Consider the following 20,022-nt stretch of genomic DNA (forward strand, 5'->3'; position numbering starts at 1 on the left):
CAACACTAAAATATTAAAAAAATAACAAAGAGTAAGCGTTTTCTTGTACATTACTTCTTCTTCTCATTAATAATCTTACAAATATAGTTTGGACTTATTATGCTCAATAAGTATTCCTAATAACAACTATCAAATTCAAATCGCGCGCCTCACTTAACAGCATATCGGTTTAACAGAGCTCGGACAACCAAGCTTTTTAGATACAGATGGTAAACAAACTGAGAACATCGGGATGTGGAAACTAAAACGAAACGAGAACGGAACGTGCGGCAGCTGAATTGTTTTTTTATTCCGTGCCGTCGAAACGCTTCGCTTTGCTGACTTTTCTGACTTTTTTTGTGTAAATTGCAGTCGCAAGGAGACCGAAATCAGCCCAAAACTTAACCCAAAAGATCTTTGGATAGTCCGGATTGGGAATATATTCCAGTGAATCGGTAAACTGCCAGCAAAGCAGCCAAAAGCAAAAGCAACACAACATCGAAAAAACGTTTCGTCACGCTGAGAGAGCAGTGGAATTTTTTCGCAACAAATACAATTAAAAGTGGCACGGAGAAAGAGGAGGAGAAAAAATCGGAAAATCAATTAGTGAATAATACGAAATCGGTGCAAGATAAGTTGCCGTGTGAAATTGCTTTTTTGGCGATTGGTTTTTCATCGATTTTACAGCAGGAAAACAGGTTGGTTGTCTCTCTCTCTTTTCACCCCACCCCCAAGCCAAATATCTTTGATTTTTTTTTTTGTAACTGGTTCTAGCAACCGCTACTTATTCTTGTTTTTTTTTTTTGTGTGAATTTCTGTGTTTTTGTTGGTTTTAAGCCTCCTGCTTTTTTGGCTTTCATTCGTCGCGGAAATGTGTATGAAAATACCGGCTTGTTGTCATTGTCATCTGTGCCAAAGAGCGAGAGAATGAGAGAGAAATGGAGAAGAGAGCAATGGCGAGGGTGACTCAGTAAATATGCTTGTGGTTGTGTGAGGTTATGCGTGTCACGTACAGCAGTCGTTAAAATAATAGTGCTACAAATAAATATTTGTTTATTTTCTCATATATAAAGAATGATTTAAATTTGGTTTTAGCATTCATAATTGTATATAGCATTTTTAAAATGTATAGAAAATTGCATGTGTAGTGGGACAGTCATTGTGATATGTTTGTAAAGATACTAGATTACACAACTCAAAATCAGCTTAACATATATTTATTTTAAATCCTTTCTTTCAAAATAAAAAAGATTTTCTGAAAAAATATAATAAAAGTATTAAAAATATAATTATTTTTTAACAAAAAAATTAAATGATTCTATTATTAGGAACGTGGCTGTAAGTACGCCAGGAATTGGAACACACGCGTTGTATATACACTCGAGTCCACTAATATTGTTACGCTGCGCCTCGGACTTGATTGAATTGCTTGCATTTCTCTTAATTGATACGAACTTCAAATGGACGGGTCCTCAATTAGTGGCGATTATTTTTTTTGCTTTCCCATTTCACTCGGAAATTTTCGTAGTTGTGGGTGCAGCAGCTGTTCTTTCAAATTCCCGCGCAATTTGCATTTTCAATTGCATCCAGAGAAAAGGACGGACAGATAGCGAAAGATTATGCAACATGCATTCATTTAGCGTGTTATCATCTTTTATTGCCGCCGGCTGTTATTGCAACTAGTTTTTGTCGGTACACATTACTGAGGTTAATTTCACACACTGATTTTGAAGGCTAACCATAATTCCAGTTATAGGGTAAATTCGTTTTGGGACACATGCGGAAGCTCAGTTTGGTCTTAAAAGACCATAATGTTTTTAAAAACTGATTTTTAGTTAGTTAGTTTTTCGAATTACCTGATATCAAAAGCTTTTTGTTTCTTGTCATTTAAAATAATGTTGCCTAATAAACTTTTTAACAAAGAACTGAAACCGTTTGTATTAATCTAAGAAAATTTGTCCTAAATGATGAAATGCAATTAAAAAAAAATAAATGTTGAAATCAAGATGTAAGCAACTTTTATTTGTGTATAACATAACAGTTGGAAAAAAATATCGATTTAATTAGCGCACAATACATTAAATGCTTTGTAATATATGCAAATATCTTTAACTCTTTGCGTCAATACGTTAATTGTCAGACGATGATTGCACATGCTAACGAAAACAAACTCTAGAACAATGAATACTGGAAAATATTATTGTGAAATTCGCTAATCGGACTTTAAGAACAAATAGTCACATTAATAAACACTTAACGACTCTAACTGTCTGTCAGTCTTTATTTAAAAGTCCTTAATTTCTAATTTACATTGATTATGACTGTATCAGTCAAAACAACTTGTAATAGTCAGCAAGTATGTTAATTTTGTACTGAAAGTAGATGGGTTTTGAAATTGAACTTCTGCCCACTGGCCAAAATACCTTTTGTCTAAAAGCTGAAGAATTTCACATGTTAGCCGCATGCCTGAGTCGCGTGGCTGGAGCAAATAAAAATCCGTTTAAAACCGATAATAATGGGATTTGGAAACCGCTGCTAATTCGATTTATCAACTGGGCTTAAGGCGCAGAAACACAATGCCATAATCGTGCTGTTTACACCTGTTGCCTGCTGAAGTGGCAATTGCCAATTTGCGTTTCTAATTAGTTGCATCCCTTGTCAGCAATTTATGCTCGGTGTGTCATACGATGTCCCATCATCGATGATTGCTTAGATAAGTTTTCTATTGCCCATTGCCCATGTGACATCGTGCGAACCACGTGCAATTGTCGCCCTTTCTAAATGTCTTTCACTCGACTCACACTTGCACCAATTGTACAATTTATGTATGTACACTCGGAATAAATTAAATCGCAATTCAACAACATTTATTAAAGTTAGAATTATTTTTTACTTCCAGAAAAACTTAGCTATTCCACATATGTACATATATAAGTTAATTTTTGTAATATTGTTTTATAATATGTTTTTGGTTTGTGAACAGCACATTGGCCGGACATTTCAGGCAAGACCCTTTTTAAGGTCAAGCTGTGAAAACTACTCCTAAAAATAGTCATACTTGAAGTACGATTAGTTAAAGTGGTTATATATGTACAAATGATTGTGTAGATTTGTGTGCAAGCAATCGAATCGATTAGATTCATCCAATTGCAATCATGTAGTGCCTCACAATAAAAACCGATAATGTATATCAAAACATTTAAGTAAATTTATATATATAGAACTATGAGTCAAGGTTGATTTATTATAAATACAATTGTTAGTAAAACAACTTTTTGCACTAACCAAAGGACTGTTTGGAGCTTGGCATCTGTCATAAATTTAAGCGCAATTCGTTTGTCTTGCATGTCATTTTGTTGTCCACAAAGATTTGGTATTTAATACGTTTTCAAATTTTCTATTTATTCTTGTTTTATGCGGCCGGAAAATGTTTTTAATGGGTTTTACAGCACGTGCCGTCTGTTTTTGTTTATTTTTGTTTGTCATTTTTTGTTCGTTATTGTTATTGTGGGTTTTAAATACGCAGCATAACCTTTGTTTATAATTTATGACAAGTTATTAAAGACTGCAGCTGTTTTGTCTCTTCACAAGCAATATCTTAGTCTATAAACAATTTAGCTCTCCGCTTTTTATTAATGATTTTTATTTTATTATTTTAATATTTTTCAAAATTCCAATAATTTCATTTCTGAGAAACTATACGCTACGATGCATTTTTTTAAAATTTAAAATTAATTATTAAAAACATATATAATTTTAAAACTTTGGTAAATATATTAACATTCACTTTTATGGCTGATCTCTATAAAAATTAGTATTTTGAATAACACAGATCTAATTGTAAACAACCAGCCTTATGGCACATCAATATTTTTTTTTATAAAGACGTCACCAATATCTGACAAAGACGTCAATAAAAATCATTTTAGCACACTTATTCAGAGCCTAGACCATATAAAATAAATTCTTAGAAAAACAAAAAGTCTAAGACAAATAAATTGCGCAGCCAATTACTATATATTTTGGCGGCAATCCCATTGTTTTTGTTTTTTTTTGTAGCGGCAGCCTAATACAATATTTCCCGATATAATTTCCCATTTTATTATTTTTGAACGCCATTCGCCTAATTGGCTGCAACAGGTGCTACACATACGCCCCTCCTGCTAGAAAAAAATCCCCCCTTTATCGCTTCAGTATTATGACCACGTTTGGCACAGAAATTGGTGGCATCTCGATGCTGCGCTGGTGGCCATCGGCTCCTCATAATTTATTTGCATGCGGGATAAGTTTAAATTTATTGGCATGAAGATAAGTTTTGTGGCCACATTCGAGACTCATTTATTTTTAGTTGCTTCCACGCCCCACCAACGAAAAGTGTCAGGGAAAACGTATAATAAATTATTTGCACATTTACAAATCAAAATTTATGTGCTCTAATTATTTATTATTTATTCGCCGTTCTTAAATATTAATATATTTTTCGGTTCGCTTTGCCGATCTCTTTACATGGTGAATGTTGATAGAGATTTTTATTTAAATTTATTATAATCAGAAATTTATTATGACCATTCATTTAAATGTTATCTACACTGACAGTTTTCTAAACCGTTATATTTTATTTATTTTTACAGATTTTGAAAGGCGATTTGGTAAGTAATGGCTTAAAACTAATAGATCCGTAGATTTGGTCTAGAACTGCAAGCATAACTGGCTTCATCACCTTTTAATGAATTTAATAAGCATACATGTGCATAAGGATAAGCTGATATAAATGTTAGTATTTTTTTGACAAATAATTAGTTTTTGCTGATAGCAAAATTTTATTTTTACAACTATTAGTCATCGGGATTGGGAAATTATAATTAAGTCATTAGGAAAGCACGCTTTTATAGAAGAGTTGCTCGTGGGGCAGACGAAACGCATTAAACCGAATTGCATTTGACGAACCTCAAATCTAAATGGTGATCTAAAATCGAAATTAAATTGAAATAGGTAGATGGTACAGTGGGTCTATTGAGGGGGAGGGGAATCTATTCGCTGGCTCACGTTCTGCTCGTCGCTAATCGCTCAATTTGCCTCACTGCTAGCACGCGGAAATGTGTGGGAGGGCATTCGAAAGCGTTGGACTCACAAAAAGTGACACTAAGGGAAAAATACCAGTACAATTTAATTTAATGTGCGTTTATCTTCATGAAAATATTGATTTAAGTTCATTTTGTTCAAATAAACCATCTTAAATTAAGAAATTCACAACGTCTGATAACTTTTCAAAGTATGTATAAAACCGATAAAATACTCTTGCTTTAATAACTTGTAGATTTTTTATTTAACTTTTAAGCTTTGAAAGTACTGCTTTTTCTTTTTTGTAATTTTATTTGTAGTGCAGTAAAGACATGTACAGTGAGGCAATGCTAATTAAATTTCGCTAGTCGGGGCACGGCGCCCCCAGTCTTAATTTGTTTGCATGCTCGGTCGAGCGGAAAAACAACAACAAATTGACATAATGATCTTGTACGATTAACGGCAACATGATGATCATGATGCTGAACTGACTGACAGTCCGACTTGTTTCTCTGCCTTTTGTCCAATTGCTATTTTGACTTTGAACTTGCGTCGTTCTGTGGTACGCCTGTAATTTACGATTTCTGCACTGAGGGATCGACAGTGTTTCCCCCAACTTAGCAAACAGTGCGATCTGTGCAACGTTTCCTACCCACTCAATGTGGCGTTCCGCGATTTAAATTTAGCCACAATGACAAGAGAAAGAATGAAAATATAACTGGGCTCCGGCTTAATATGGAACGACATTTCAATTGCGATTGCTATTTTTAGGCATTGTCATCTCACCGTCTCGGCTTAACGATTTCTTTCTTTTTTTTTTTGTTTGCATATTGAGGGGACAACATTAAATCTCTCGCTTGTGTGTCTTGTGGCAAGGTTAACCGGTACTGTATTAAAAATTCATTTTATGTCCGGCTATATACTTATATTTGTCCTAAAAACTGCGATTTAACGGCGACTTGCAATATATTTGGATCAACATTTATTTATATTTAAGTTTAAGGTAAAATACAAAAAGTTATTTTAAAAATTACCAAACAACGAAAAAGAATATATTTTTTTTAATTTTTAATTCATATCTCTGTTGCTAAAATTACACAATCAAGTCATCAAAACATGTTTTTTTGTTTTTAATAAGAAACGGCCATTAATTCAGTTCATTCTCTTTAGTTTTGTATAATTATGTGCCATTATAAATTTTGTCATACCCTAAACGTTTACTTCCTGCAATTTGCACAGCTTTTTTTAACTCATTGAACCAAAATATCCTTGAACTGGGCAAAACATTTTGCGACCAAGAATTTTGATTTATTTTCTGATATGTTTTGATATTTTTGGTGCAAAAAACTTAGCGAGTGCAAAAGTCCCAAACGTCCTTGCCTTGAGAAATTGACCGAGAGAGCAGATCACATGAGATGTTGAGCAGCAAATTGAACTAAACATGTGAGCATTGATTTAGCTGATGGAAGATGGCACATGGCAATTTTTTTAAGAAATACATATATATTATATACATTTGTTTATACAAATGTATAAAGTTTCACGAATACCACGTCAATTAGTAGTCGGCACATATGTTTAAAAGAAAATGAATTCAAAAGGTGGTCTTAAATTAAAATTGAACATTGTGTTTTTGAAATCAAGAGAAACACAATATCTTTAAATATCTTTTAAATCCATGAATACCTAGACATACGATTTAGAAATTATAATAAGTGTTTAGGAAAGCTATATAAATTTATAAGTCGGTATCCCATAAATTTCATTTAAGCTCTATAGTCTAAGTATATATATCCACTGTAGTTTTTACTTTACGAAATAGGTTCGTTTTGGTTCATTCATTCATTGTAGCTGGCCCCAACTTGTGGTCATTCATGAGTTTTCCCGCATTTTGATGTCACCGACGTCACGCAAGCGAAAATTTCACAAAAGCTATTGACCAACGCCTTGTCAAAGTTGTGTGTTCGTACATATACTGAACTATATGAGGTTCAGGAACGATCAACCTTTGTCCCGCCCACACACGTGTCATTTAACATTGGGCGCTAATTAATTCTCAGGTCTTCGGCATCTTTTTTTGCGCTCCTAGAGTGTCAAAACTTTTTTTGAGGGCGTTCGATCACTTGACTTGTATTGCCGGTGCGCATAAACAGTAAGCCACCGTACAGATATATATACATTTACGATTTGCACAGCCTGACAAATTTCACACATTTTGATTTTCAACTTTTGTTGGCTTGGATACAACAAATTCCCTTGTTAAAAATAATAAAAACCCGAAAAAATGGGAAAAAGAACAGCAGTTTGACTATAAACAAGAATTTAAAAATACACTTTCTATAAGTCGTTTGCAAATTGCTAAAATAATAATAACATCAAACTTGCGCATGTCTTTTTTGTAAAGAAAATAACCCGGGTACGGTGGTGCTAAAAACGAAAATCCCCAAAAGTATTTTAAGTTGAAACCAGTGGCAATCACTCATGCACATTACTTACCAGCTGGGCTTTGGCAATAAAGCCCGGTGAATCCGAGCTAAAATCATTTGACATAGAGCTACACCTATTGACACAGATACATATATAGCTATAGAGGCGGATACTGAACTACTAACTTCTACTAACTAACGCCGACGAGTTGATGGAGGCGGCAAAATTTCGCACTTTTTGTTCATTTATTTCGTCGATCAGCGACGGCGTTTCTATAGTATCGTTGTTATTGCTTCGCTGCTGCTGCCTTTCGTCGTGTTCCGCCATTTGTAGAGCTCATTTAATTTTTATTGTTGTTTATTGCTAAACGAAAAATAAGGTTCATTTTAAATGTTTGATTACAACGATTTGTGAAGTTCAGTCGAATTTGTGATTTTCGCGCTGGAGGAGCGTCCCATTCAGCGATCGCGAGCAATGCGATTTAGAACTGCAATCGGATCGAAATCCAATCAAGTTTCGTTGATAGCTCAACTCAGTTCAATCTCAAGTGTCGCGTGTGAAGGAATCTATAGCAACATCTCAACCCAAAAACTATTAAACAGAAAAATACCAACTTGTGGAGAGTGACAACCAGTTAAAATGCAGTTACTAAATTTAGTGTGCCTCAAGCAAAGTGGGTTGAAATTTAAGAATATTATAAATCACTTTTACGACTTCTGTGCCTCAAAATTCACAACACTCTACTTTTCAACAAAATCACAAGCGCATTTCCCCATTGGGTTACCAAACTAATTTGAATTTTATGTTATCGCCAAATGTTATTTCTCATATGCCCCGCATTTGTCATGTTATAATCCAAAAATAATGCATGCATATAGCCTAATGCAAATAGCGAAATAAATGATACCTGCTTGATAGATAGGAGGGTGAATTTTAAATCCGGACTTGTACTCGTGTGTCTGTTTTAGCTTACCAACTTTAATTGAGAAACTGTCTTCGGGACAGGGAAATTCCCATTCTCGGCTTGTGATTTATTTCTAGTCGGGTTCAGGGTAATTAAATTAAAAAATAACTGCCACATAAAGCTTATAAACAAGTCAAAAAGTGATTTATATTTTACTTGGTGGTGACTAGATTTAAATTTAAATGACTTTCAAAAGCAAAAACGCTTTGGGGTTTATAAATAAAAAGTAATTAAATAAATTACAAATAAAAGACCGTATAGTTTTATTTGTTTCTTTTTACACAAATAATTTCACTTTAATACTTTTCAACTCAATTAAAATAAATTCCAAAATCGCATATGCAAACCTTTAAAAAGATTTAAAAATTTTCCAATTGAACTTCTATATAGCTATTGAGTCAACTTAAATATGCTGAGCTAAACATAAATCGTAAATCAACTATACTTGCCCTTGAAATTTATTTAAAATATTTTCAAAACTCGTTGATCGATTGTTTGGTACATACAACAAAGATCAGAACACGAAAAAACCTCAATGAGTATGCTTGATAGATTTATCAATGCCAGTGGAAAAAATATTCTTGAAATCGCAACAGCAACTAAATGCAGTCTTTCACATGACGTGCTGAAAAGTCGCTAGCAGCGGCCAAATTAAAGATCTAATCTAAACAAACAGTCACTTGGCACTGCCCAGTACTCATAGCCGTATTCATTGAGTATATATGTAGTATTGTATAGTATAGTATAGAGTCATTTGCGATGAGTATTTCATCCTTAGCGCCCGATTGCAGTGCGAACTGTTTTGACAAGCAATTCGAAACGGTATTACAATTGCAATCTAAAGTTCAAGAAACTCGTTTATGTGTCAATATAAAATTATATCGTTAAATTAATTTCAACAGCGATGTTTTATAAATACACACAAGTATTTTTAAAATTTATTTGTCTCGACTATATTAAGGCTGTCGCATATTTGTAATCGCAGAGTGCAATACTCGAAACATGTGTTAACGAATAAGATATATAGGTGAATTCGTATACCAGGGTTAATGGGGGTTGTTGAAAGGTTTTCTTAATTGACTTCAAAGATAAAAAATGTTTTTTTTAACTTAAGAGTTCTGCAGAGGAAAATATTTTTTACCTGAATATTTGGATATTAACTTCGAGTTAGTTCTTTATAAAGATTTATAGACACTGCGGTGATGACGATCACCTATTGCTTTTCCCTGCCCCAAAATCTCCCGGTTTTCCGTCCGCCGAGACACTTTGCCTCGGACGAACTGCATTGGAAATTATATGCAAATAGCAAACGAGACGAAGACGTTCTAAAAATAAACAGACCACGCAAAAATTAGTATTGTGTGTGTACGAACATCTTATTTTTATAAGTCTTCGGTCTTCGACGATGGCGCATTTTTATGCATAGCAGAAAAGAATTTCGCGCTATGCCGATCCCATAACCCATAGATACAAAGATACATTTGTATCTATATGTCTGACTGCGTTTTATAGATGGACTTTTGTTGATGCAATCTACGAATTTTCCATGATGACTGTACGATGGCTTCCCCCCACAAATGAACCCCCTTTTTCCATTATATTAACCCAGTTATCTTACCCACTGAGATAACGAAACGAAAAAAAGAGAGAGACTGAGATACTGGATTCCACTTTTGTTTCTGGGTGCGGTATGGAAAATACATACGCCTGTTGTATCTATGCTCTACTTTTTGGGACTTTGTGTCTTTATTGTTGCTAATTGTTTTCGGTTGTTGTTATTATTGCCGCTGGAACCGTTCTTTAACTTATCGTGCGCGTCAGAGCTGATAAATTCCGAGTACACAAAGCGGAGGGGAAATGTATACATTCATGGGGGCAAACGAAAGGAAAGGTTTACAAATGTTGCTCAAGCTGGCAATGAAACAGAATTAACAATGTTAGTGCAGATTATAATTGGGCAGTAAGGAAATACATTTTGTTTTGGATTTAACAGTAAATTTGTGTTAAGAAACATTTCAACATTTTTAATACTTTTAATTATTAAAATTTTGATAGTTAAATTTTCCTATAGCACCCACTGTGCAGCTGGTTAGCCTAGCCGCTCTAACCCTTTCTCGCTCTGACTTTCTTCATCGTGCAACAGTCGACCGGCGCCCCAACATCGCCACCACCCCATTCCCCCCTTTTTCGCTGTTGATATTTGCTCAATACATTTATTTTTGTATTTTTCTAGCTTCTTTAAGCGTAAAATCAAAGGGTATATTGTGTTCGCGCAAGTGCATATGAAAGCGAGGGAATTGACTTGCAATGATCAAGTTATTATGATCAAAAAAGCTTCTATGTGTTTTTTGTTTTTTAACATGGTTGTTTAGCTAAACATAAAACTCTAGGAATTTAAATTAAATACGATTACTTTTTTAATATTCAAAAACAAATACAAATTTGTTTACTAAGATATTATTTAAAAATTCCTCTAAATAAAAATATAGTTAGAGAGTATCCAATAGTCGTCCAAAGCGTTCTTTATTGTTTGTTCTTTTTTTGATGTTGTTTTTGCCATTAGCCGTTGGCGCACTTGTTACGCCGTCGACTGTGCTGCTTTTGGGTTTGCTTTTGTGTGCTCATTTGTTGCGCGGCTTTTGAAGCGATCGCTTCGCAGAGAGATCGAGAGAATCGGCATAGAAACTAAGCTCAGCGAATCGGGAAAAAGTAACCTCAACAACAAGGAGGCTCGCGTGCGTGGATCAGAAAGAAGAAGAAGGAGCAGCAACATAAATTGTGTAATTAATTCTTCAGCATTTTGCGTAAACTGTTTTGATTTCTTTGGCGAGAAATCAATAAAGCTCAAATGAAAATTTATTGAACTACTGTGTCCGTGTGTGTGCATGTGTGTGAAGTCGTGTGACAATGCTTATCAGTTGCACATGATTGTTCTATTTCACTTTCTTTTCCCCGCCTCTCTTGATATCGACTTGTTATAAAATTTGTCTGCAAGAACTGGCCTAGATAGGTTTTTCTATTTTTTGTATTTTGTAAAGCATAATTTTCATTTTATTAAAAGTACATTAAAAATGTGTGTTTTTCATTTTCATTTCAAAGTTTTTCTTTAAACAAATGTTTTTCACAATTTTAAGTATTAAAACTTTTGAAGAATCTCCAAATATTAAATGTTCTTACCATAAAATTTTCTTCTGTTCGAATAAAAAATATTTGTGTTTGATTTTTTTAAATTAGCTTTCTTTAGCGCATTTTAAAAAAGTGTATTCTGCTTAAATTAGCTTTCTGTATTTCTCTTTTTGTTGCCAAGTGTTTTAACATTTCCTGTCTCTCTCTCTCGCTTCGCATTTTGTTTGTTGTGTAAACATTTAGTTTTTGTTTTCCTGTCGCGGTATTATTTTTTTGACTTGACTCGGTCTGAGTGTTAAATTGCGAAATTCGCCAACTTTTTGTTGGCCCAAAAAGTTAGTTGGTATAATTAAGTGGCACATGACACGTCCAATGACTGGAATCACTTTTTTCTTTATCGCTCCCGTCAGTTATCATATTGCGGTTATTCTTTTACCGTTTTTAACCGCAAACTTTTCGGAATTTTTTTGATGTAATCTTGAAAGGGGGGAGAATAAAGTAAAGTCAGGAATTGTAAACATAGCTGAAAAATTAATTACTTTTCTACACACATTATCTTTCTTGTTTCTCTCTTATTTTTGTTGTTGTTTTTTGTTGCTATAAATAGCTCAATGCGGTCATTGGTCCCGCTCGCACACTCGTTTCTTTCTTTTTCTCTTTTCCATTCATTCCATGCGATTGATTTTTTTTTTGCTGAATGGAGTGAGCGTAAAAGACAGCAGATTCCACTTATACAGACGAGGGCAGCAAAAGTTGAACGATCGCTAGACAGTGGTGGCTGAAATAACGTGTAGACCCTCCTCAGATTATATTCGGAAAACAAAAACTTATCAGCAAAAACGTGGAACAATTTAGCATAAAGCTGCTGTGAGTGAATAATATTCTGAGTACGGCATGTGTCGAGCGTTAAACTGTTATTGTTTTTATGCCAAAACGTGTCGGGGTAAATTCCCCGACAACAATAAAGTAATCTGTTTTTAGGTTTATGGGTATTTTTGAAAATTATTCCTTCTAGATATGACCCAATTTTATCAGGAAAATGTTTTTTTTTTTTAAATTTGAGCTAGAATCTCATATTCTCAGAAAAAGTGTCACTTGTTTGCCTCTTAATGAGGCGCTAAATGTAATAACAAAAACTAAGTAAATTGGTTTGACTCATTTGTTTTAGTTTGTAATAGGCATTTGGATACATATTCAATCCTTTTCCACACTTGATATTGCATATACTTTCCTCTGTTTCTTCATGATTTTCAAAAGAAGATATCCCTGTGAAACCCCTTGAATCTCCCTTGGATTGCTCGTTGATCACCTTTCCCGTAGTTCAGTTGCTTTCTTAAAGATAAACCAAGGCAAGGCCCCTACTTTACCCCATTCTGATTTTTCTCCACTTGCAGAGGTGGCACACATCGCCAACAACAACAACCACAACCAAGGCAAAGAATCCCCCGAAAGAGATCCGAAGGATACAGGAATCTTCGGTTGCTTTGCCAAGAAGGAAGAGCACCATCAGAATCCCAAAAAGAAACAGTCAGAAGAACCCAGAGAGAGTTCCAACTCGGGCAGCTATAAAGTGCAGCAAAAAGAGCAGGAACAACAGAGGGAAACCGACAAGGAGTATCCATCTGTTTACCGCCAGCAGGACGAGGAGTTTCATCCGATAAAAAAGGAGGAGCCCCAGAAAGCCCTACCAATATCCAAGCAACCACGTCCGCGAACTACCCCGAGATCGCAAAGTCAGCCGGCTATAAACAACCGACGACGTCCAGGAACTCCGCCGCCACACACAACCGCCGCCGGAAACGGAACTGGAAGCAGGAGCATGACCTCCATACCCGCCAATCTGTCCAGCAACAATGTGGCTGGAGCAGCAACTTTACCAGGAGCTGCGGCTCCGCCAGAGAAGCAGCCATGGCCCAACTCCAAGGATGATTACGAGCTGAGAGATGTGATTGGTGTGGGTGCCACAGCCGTTGTCCATGGCGCGTATTGTATTCCAAGGAACGAGAAGTGTGCCATTAAGCGCATCAACCTGGAGAAGTGGAATACGTCGATGGATGAGCTGCTCAAGGAGATTCAGGCCATGTCCTCTTGCTTTCATGAGAACGTGGTGACCTATCACACCTCGTTTGTGGTAAGGGAAGAGCTATGGTTGGTCCTGAGACTCCTGGAAGGTGGTTCACTGTTGGACATTATCAAGCACAAGATGAGAACGTCCAATTGCAAGCAGGGGGTCTTCGACGAAGCCACTATAGCCACGGTACTCAAGGAAGTCCTCAAAGGATTGGAGTACTTTCACTCCAATGGGCAAATTCACCGAGATATCAAGGCGGGAAATATCCTGATAGGTGACGATGGCACCATCCAAATAGCTGATTTTGGTGTCAGTGCTTGGCTGGCCACTGGCAGGGACCTGTCTAGGCAGAAAGTTCGCCACACCTTTGTGGGCACGCCCTGTTGGATGGCTCCCGAGGTGATGGAGCAAGATCATGGCTACGATTTCAAGGCGGACATTTGGTCATTTGGGATAACAGCGATCGAAATGGCCACGGGCACGGCGCCCTATCACAAATACCCGCCCATGAAGGTGCTAATGCTGACACTGCAAAACGATCCGCCCACTTTGGACACCGGTGCGGATGATAAGGATCAGTATAAGGCCTACGGCAAGACATTCCGTAAGATGATCGTCGAGTGTTTGCAGAAGGAGCCATCGAAACGGCCCACGGCTAGTGAGCTACTGAAGCATGCCTTCTTCAAAAAGGCCAAGGATCGCAAGTATCTCACCCAGACGTTGCTGCAATCAGGACCCAGTATGGAGACCAGGGTTCACAAGGCGGCAAAACGGCAGCCTGGAGCTTCGGGCCGTCTGCATCGCACGGTGACGGGAGAATGGGTGTGGTCGAGCGAAGAGGAGGACAATGGTGGATCCGTCTCCGGTTCGGGATCTGGTGGTGGTAGAAAGCACCCCTCATCGGACTCCGATTCCGAGGATAGACCAATGAATCGATTGGAGAGAGCCGACTCCTCGGACAGCGACAGGGAAGAACCGTCGCCTGAAATAACACATAGTGTTTCCTCAGCCACAGTGACACCTGGAGCTCCAGCTGGCACAGCTGCCGCCCAAGAAGTTACAGCTGGCCTAGCTCAACTACAACTACCCAGCGAATCCGCCGGCGAGGCGCCTCCCGTCAATCTAGTTCTGCGCATGCGCAACTTGCGACGCGAACTCCACGACATTCGCTTCGAGTTCGTGGTGGGAAAGGACACAGCCGAGGGTATAGCTACGGAACTAGTGGATGCCGGTCTCGTTGATGCCCTGGACACCCAGCCGATGGCCCAGCATCTGGACAAACTGATAGCTGCCAGTGCCACGATGAAAACGATTACTTTCCAATTGAGTTCCGGCGTGCAGCCAGGCGAAGTGCCCGACGAACGTTCGCTGGTGGGCTATGCGCAGATCTCCATCACGGACTAGTGATCAGCCATGGAGCATGGATCACAGCCAACTCAACCCATCACAAGAGCATCCCAAACACCACCACATAGCACCATCCCTTATAAAAACCAAGCCAGTCTGATGATACGTAAGGCCAGAGGGTTCGGCATTTGTATTCCCCAACTGGAGAGCCATTGCCGTTTGCTGCTTTTAGCACTAGACTAGAACTAACTGTATATGCTAGTGATAGATCTTAACGCGAGCCGATCGTTTACTATATAGATAAACTATCTATACACACATATATATGTTTAATAGGAGGGGTCGATTTTGGTTGGCAAAGATTAGGTGTGAAAAATTATATTTGTTTGATTCTAAGCGGTTTTATTTTAAAAAACTTCAGTATAAACTTTGTTTCTGAAGAACTTAAACATTTTTAAAATCTGTTTAAAGTTGGGTTTTCAAATGTATTTATTTATTCAACCTGAGAAATCGACCTGCCGCTTTTGTTTTTATATATGCCTTACCTATTATATAAATTCTATGCGCATTGTAATTACTCCATGTGCCCCACCACCTGTTCCTTAACCGCCCCCTTTTTTTCCTCGCCCGCTAAAGTAGCTAAAGTAATTGAAGAATTGTGTACTTATTCGTTTTCGTTTCGTTCGTATTTAAGTAGCTGTATATACACCACACACATATATAAATATATGTAGTTCTTGTTTTAAATTAGGCCACTGAAATCAGTAGATCCTGATGTAGTCCTGCCTCTATATATCATTTACCAATCGCTACTCCGCTAGGCGCCTCTAATTTATTCTCTAGCAATTTAAACAAATAATTTGTAAGGCCTAGCGCCTAAGTTTTGTTTTTGTTTTACTCTTATTTTATATTTTACCTTATAATTTACCACTCTACTCTGAATATCTACTGTATGAGTTTTTGATAAGATCGCAAAAAGATGTAAACTTTAAGTAAGGCCAGAGGAAGATAATGAGAAAAAATAGGAGAGTAGAAATTAAAATTCAAAATTTTGTAACTACAATGAATTAAAATCGTAAAGCAATTACTTTTAAACAATGAATAATATTAAAAATCATAAAGTAAAAAAAATCACAAAAAAAAAGAAACGAAAAAGGAATTCATGTTTGTGTTGTTATTGGCGATTCTGTAAGTTGGTATTGGGATTTAGACATCGTGTGATTTTGGAATTAGAATTGGGGAAAACATTTAATTATTTTAAAAGTGTCGACCTATTTTATAAGTTTTTCTATTGTATTGTTTTTAAAACGCATTCCCATAAATTTGGGTTTACATTCTATATTACGTTAAATCATTCAAAACATAGTCAAATATTCTTTCATATTTTTGACGTTTCCGATTAATAATTCAAATTTTTAAGTAATAAAAATATAACGACTATTTTACAAATTTTCATCTTTATGAAGATCAAAAAATACATTTTTCGCTTGAAATTGGTACAGCATTCTTTAAAAATTAGTAAAGTAAACAAGCGACTAGGTGAAATCATCGATTAAGCTCACTTAAAAAATGAAGCCAGAGAATGCCTGTAATTTTAGACCTTTTAATATGCATTGCTGCTACTAAAAGAAGTAATTTTAGTCCTAAATAAAAGAACAAACACATTACTTGCTAGCGTTTTAAATGCAAAGACATCTTAGATATTTAGCCATAATGTTGGTTTAATAAACTTAATCGATTGGAGTCTTAGCTCAGATTGACTGTTATCAATTGTATACGAGAAATCGAATTTGAAATAAAATCACATTTGGCTCCTAATAATCCGGGTGTGGTTCTAAGATCTACTCAATATCTTTTGGGAAAGTGAGTGTAAGTACTAGCGATTTGGTTTTGATCGTTAGAAACATAAGGAAGCGAGGAATAGTTAATAAGATCTAGAATCTGGGGCCATTACATTCAAGCTATCAACTACTATTCTGTGCTACGAAAATTGCAGCCATGTCGGACTATTTCGAGGAACTGGGCCACGAACCCACTGGACCGGAAGGAGCGAATGATTTTGACAGGAATTTCCGACGCCTCCAGGTGTTGGCAATAATGAACGGCATCGATATGGAAATCGAGGTGCCGGAGGCCTCCAAGCGAGCGATTGCAGAGCTTCCGGTCCACGAAGTCCTCGAATCGGAAGTAGGCGGTGAGTTGGAGTGCTCCGTTTGCAAGGAGCCAGCTCAAGCCGGCGAAAAATACAAGATTCTGCCCTGCAAACACGAGTTCCACGAGGAGTGCATCCTGCTCTGGCTCAAGAAGGTAAGTCAAAGGATTCTCAGAAATCAAATAGGAAAAATAAAAAATTATCTTATTTAAAAAAAAATTTTATTGTATTATAAATACAGTATTTTTTGATCAAACCTACTAGATTTGGCAGTGCTTTTAAACCTTGATATTTATTTTTTAATTCGCAGGCCAATTCCTGTCCCCTTTGTCGCTTTGAATTAGAAACAGATGATCCGGTGTACGAAGAGCTGCGAAGGTTTAAACAAGACGAAGCTAACCGAAGGGAGCGCGAAAACACCATTCTGAATTCCATGTTTGGATAATTCGTCGTTTTAATTGAAGCCATGGTAAAAAAAAAAAACAGTTTTGTAAGACGGCATTGGGTAAAATTTGTAGTATGTGATGGAATAAATGCGTTTTGGAAGTTAAATACTTTTATTGGGTTAAAGGTAATCTAGGTATTTACTGAAAGTAAGTATGCGCACCCATAAGTATTTACTAAGCGCAGCTGGTTTTAAAAAACTGTCGAAAAGAACTTTTCGAAATGGAGCCAAAAAAATTTGAATACTAGGAAAATACTTTAGACTATCGTTAAATTGGGTAAGAAAATAACAACAAAATAATAAAATAACAAAAAACAACAAATGTTATTAAAATCTTATTTCAGATCCTTCAAGATTCTTATCTGTTCCCACTGTTCCCACAAGATTTGTCCTTGGAAATATCGGATCGAGCTCGATAGTATCCACATTTTGTTAATCGATAGTGACATCGAGGAGGTTCCATCTCTATCTTTCTCTCATGTCAATCGCTGGCGCGCTTGGGTTTTAAGTTTCGCGTTTGAAACATTTATATCTGCTCAATATCTTAAAATTTAATAATAAAACCAATAAAAATATAGTGTTGATCTCGGTTTGTGTTGGCTTTCGAACAAAATGATTGCCGACGACAGCGGTGTTAAGCATTTTGATCGCAAATTTGTGGCTTCGAATTTGCAAAGTCTTTTGCGCTGCCCAAAATGTACTAAATCTTATACCGACTCATACAAAAAGCATCAAGGAGGCGGTAAGTGTTTTCATTTAATTGTTAGTCAGGGGCCTCTTAACGTTTAATTTATAAACATTTTGAGACTTCTTGGACAGGATTTTTTCCACTGCAAGTGTGTGTGTAAAAGGTAAGGTAAACAGTGTTGCCAGATTGGAAGCGTGACAGAAACTGACCAGAAAAAAAGTTTAGCTACGAAATAAAAAAAATTATTTTCTAATTTTCGCTGCGAATTAAGATTCTTTTAAACTATAACTATGTAATGCTTGTCAGTATTTTAATATTTCACAATTTGTGTAGACAAATATTTTCATAAATGGTTTGAACAGCTTATAGTCTAGACATAAAAGAGAAGAAGTGTATAAGTTTGCATCTCTATTCCGTTATGTGAGATCTCACATTACTTTATGAATTTTTCAGTTCTCTTTGATATTTTTTTCTAAACATCAACTGCCGATGCATGACGATGCACATTTACATGTATTTACACTGAAAATGTAGGATTAAATACATTTTTTGTATGTTTAATGTTTCAAAAATCTTTTCGAATTGATAAAAGTTGCTCTTTATTAACGATTACTTTTTTAGATTGGAACCCTTATAAAACTTAATTTTTAGTTCGTTTTAATCACATTCAGTTTTTAAGCGTGTAACACAGAAGAGATGCAGGCATAACCATTGACTAATTATTTCTTCTTTTTCATCAGAGAGCCATCGCCCCTTTGTGCTACCATGTGGCCATAATCTCTGTGAGAACTGCTTATGGACAAATCGCCAGAATCTGAAGTGTGCCGTGTGCCAAAGTCCTGCTTCTCCGATAATCAAGGCCAAGGATCCGGCTAGTAAATTTGCCGGCAATGTGTGCGACTTCTACGAACTCAACTATCACGTTTTGGGGGAAACCAGCAGCCTCAGTTATTTTCGCCGCTTTGCCACGGAGTCATCGAACAAATCCCTGTCTCTGAATTCGACCAGCGAAGTGATTGTCCAGTCCACCAAATGCAGCGAATGTTGCAATGCAGTTTTCGCCGGGGAGTGCAGGCAGTGCAACGCCTTCTATTGCCGCCGTTGCTTCGATGCGGTGCATAATCACAGTCGTGTCTTGAAGGCTCACGTCTTCCAGAAGACCACCATGGAAACGCAAACGCGCACCAGCAAGGGATTACGCGTGGGCAGCCACTTCTTCACACTGCCTTTGAGCGATTGTTCGCTACACAGATTGTCAAAAAAGGTATACTGCTAGCAATGCAATCGCACCTACTGCGCTGCCTGTTGTTTCATCTATCATCGCAGCCACCGCACTCGACCACTAGCGGATATTGTTAGTAAAATTCTTTAAATATCTTTATGTGTTGCTCACTAATCGATTTTATATTTTTCATAGATTAATTGATCTATTGCCTCATCCCTAAATATATTTTTTGGTTTATTAGTAAGGAAGATCGAAGTCCATATATTAAACTTGTTTAAACTCAGATGAATTCATTTTTTTTTTGTAAAATATTCCTAGTAATCAATTTCGAAAGCAGACTGACTGATAATTCTACTTCTGTTTTTTTATTACTTAAAGCTGTAAGAAAATCTATTTTTCCATAGAACAAAATTTTTCGATTTCAATCCCTATTAACAATAATTTTGTTTTCCTTAGAATCAACGCTATGCCTTCGAAATTCCGGCGTCTTTGAATGCATTGAACTCCGCTCTTCTCAACATCCAAAACGGCCAGAAG

At 36.5% G+C, this 20,022-nt stretch overlaps 2 protein-coding genes across 5 annotated transcripts in view; both read left to right on the forward strand.

The window, feature by feature from the left end:
• Window positions 1-286: 286 nt before the first annotated feature.
• Window positions 287-17,679, forward strand: LOC108136902 (E3 ubiquitin-protein ligase RNF181 homolog). Of its 4 annotated transcripts, XM_017258361.2 has the most exons (4): window positions 287-677; window positions 4,611-4,628; window positions 16,972-17,282; window positions 17,438-17,679. In XM_017258361.2, the coding sequence occupies exons 3-4, from the start codon at window positions 16,974-16,976 to the stop codon at window positions 17,570-17,572; spliced, it is 444 nt and encodes a 147-aa protein (XP_017113850.1). In that variant the 5' UTR covers window positions 287-677; window positions 4,611-4,628; window positions 16,972-16,973; the 3' UTR covers window positions 17,573-17,679. The 4 variants fall into 4 exon arrangements, with proteins under 4 accessions (XP_017113850.1, XP_017113849.1, XP_041565170.1 ...); XM_017258360.2 differs by lacking the exons at window positions 16,972-17,282; window positions 17,438-17,679 and adding an exon at window positions 12,952-16,793 and having other exon boundaries at window positions 590-677; XM_041709236.1 differs by lacking the exons at window positions 287-677; window positions 4,611-4,628 and adding an exon at window positions 7,900-8,140.
• Window positions 17,680-19,121: 1,442 nt separating this feature from the next.
• Window positions 19,122-20,022, forward strand: part of LOC108136845 — a 57,185-nt gene continuing 56,284 nt past the window's right edge. Inside the window, exons 1-2 of the mRNA XM_017258267.2 lie at window positions 19,122-19,524; window positions 19,942-20,022. Of these exons, the coding sequence (XP_017113756.2) occupies window positions 19,426-19,524; window positions 19,942-20,022 (180 nt within the window). The 5' untranslated portion in view covers window positions 19,122-19,425. The remainder of the gene's footprint in view (window positions 19,525-19,941) is intronic.

Source organism: Drosophila elegans, unplaced genomic scaffold, assembly GCF_018152505.1.
Source record: "Drosophila elegans isolate 14027-0461.03 unplaced genomic scaffold, ASM1815250v1 contig_476, whole genome shotgun sequence".
Lineage (NCBI taxonomy): Eukaryota > Metazoa > Arthropoda > Insecta > Diptera > Drosophilidae > Drosophila > Drosophila elegans.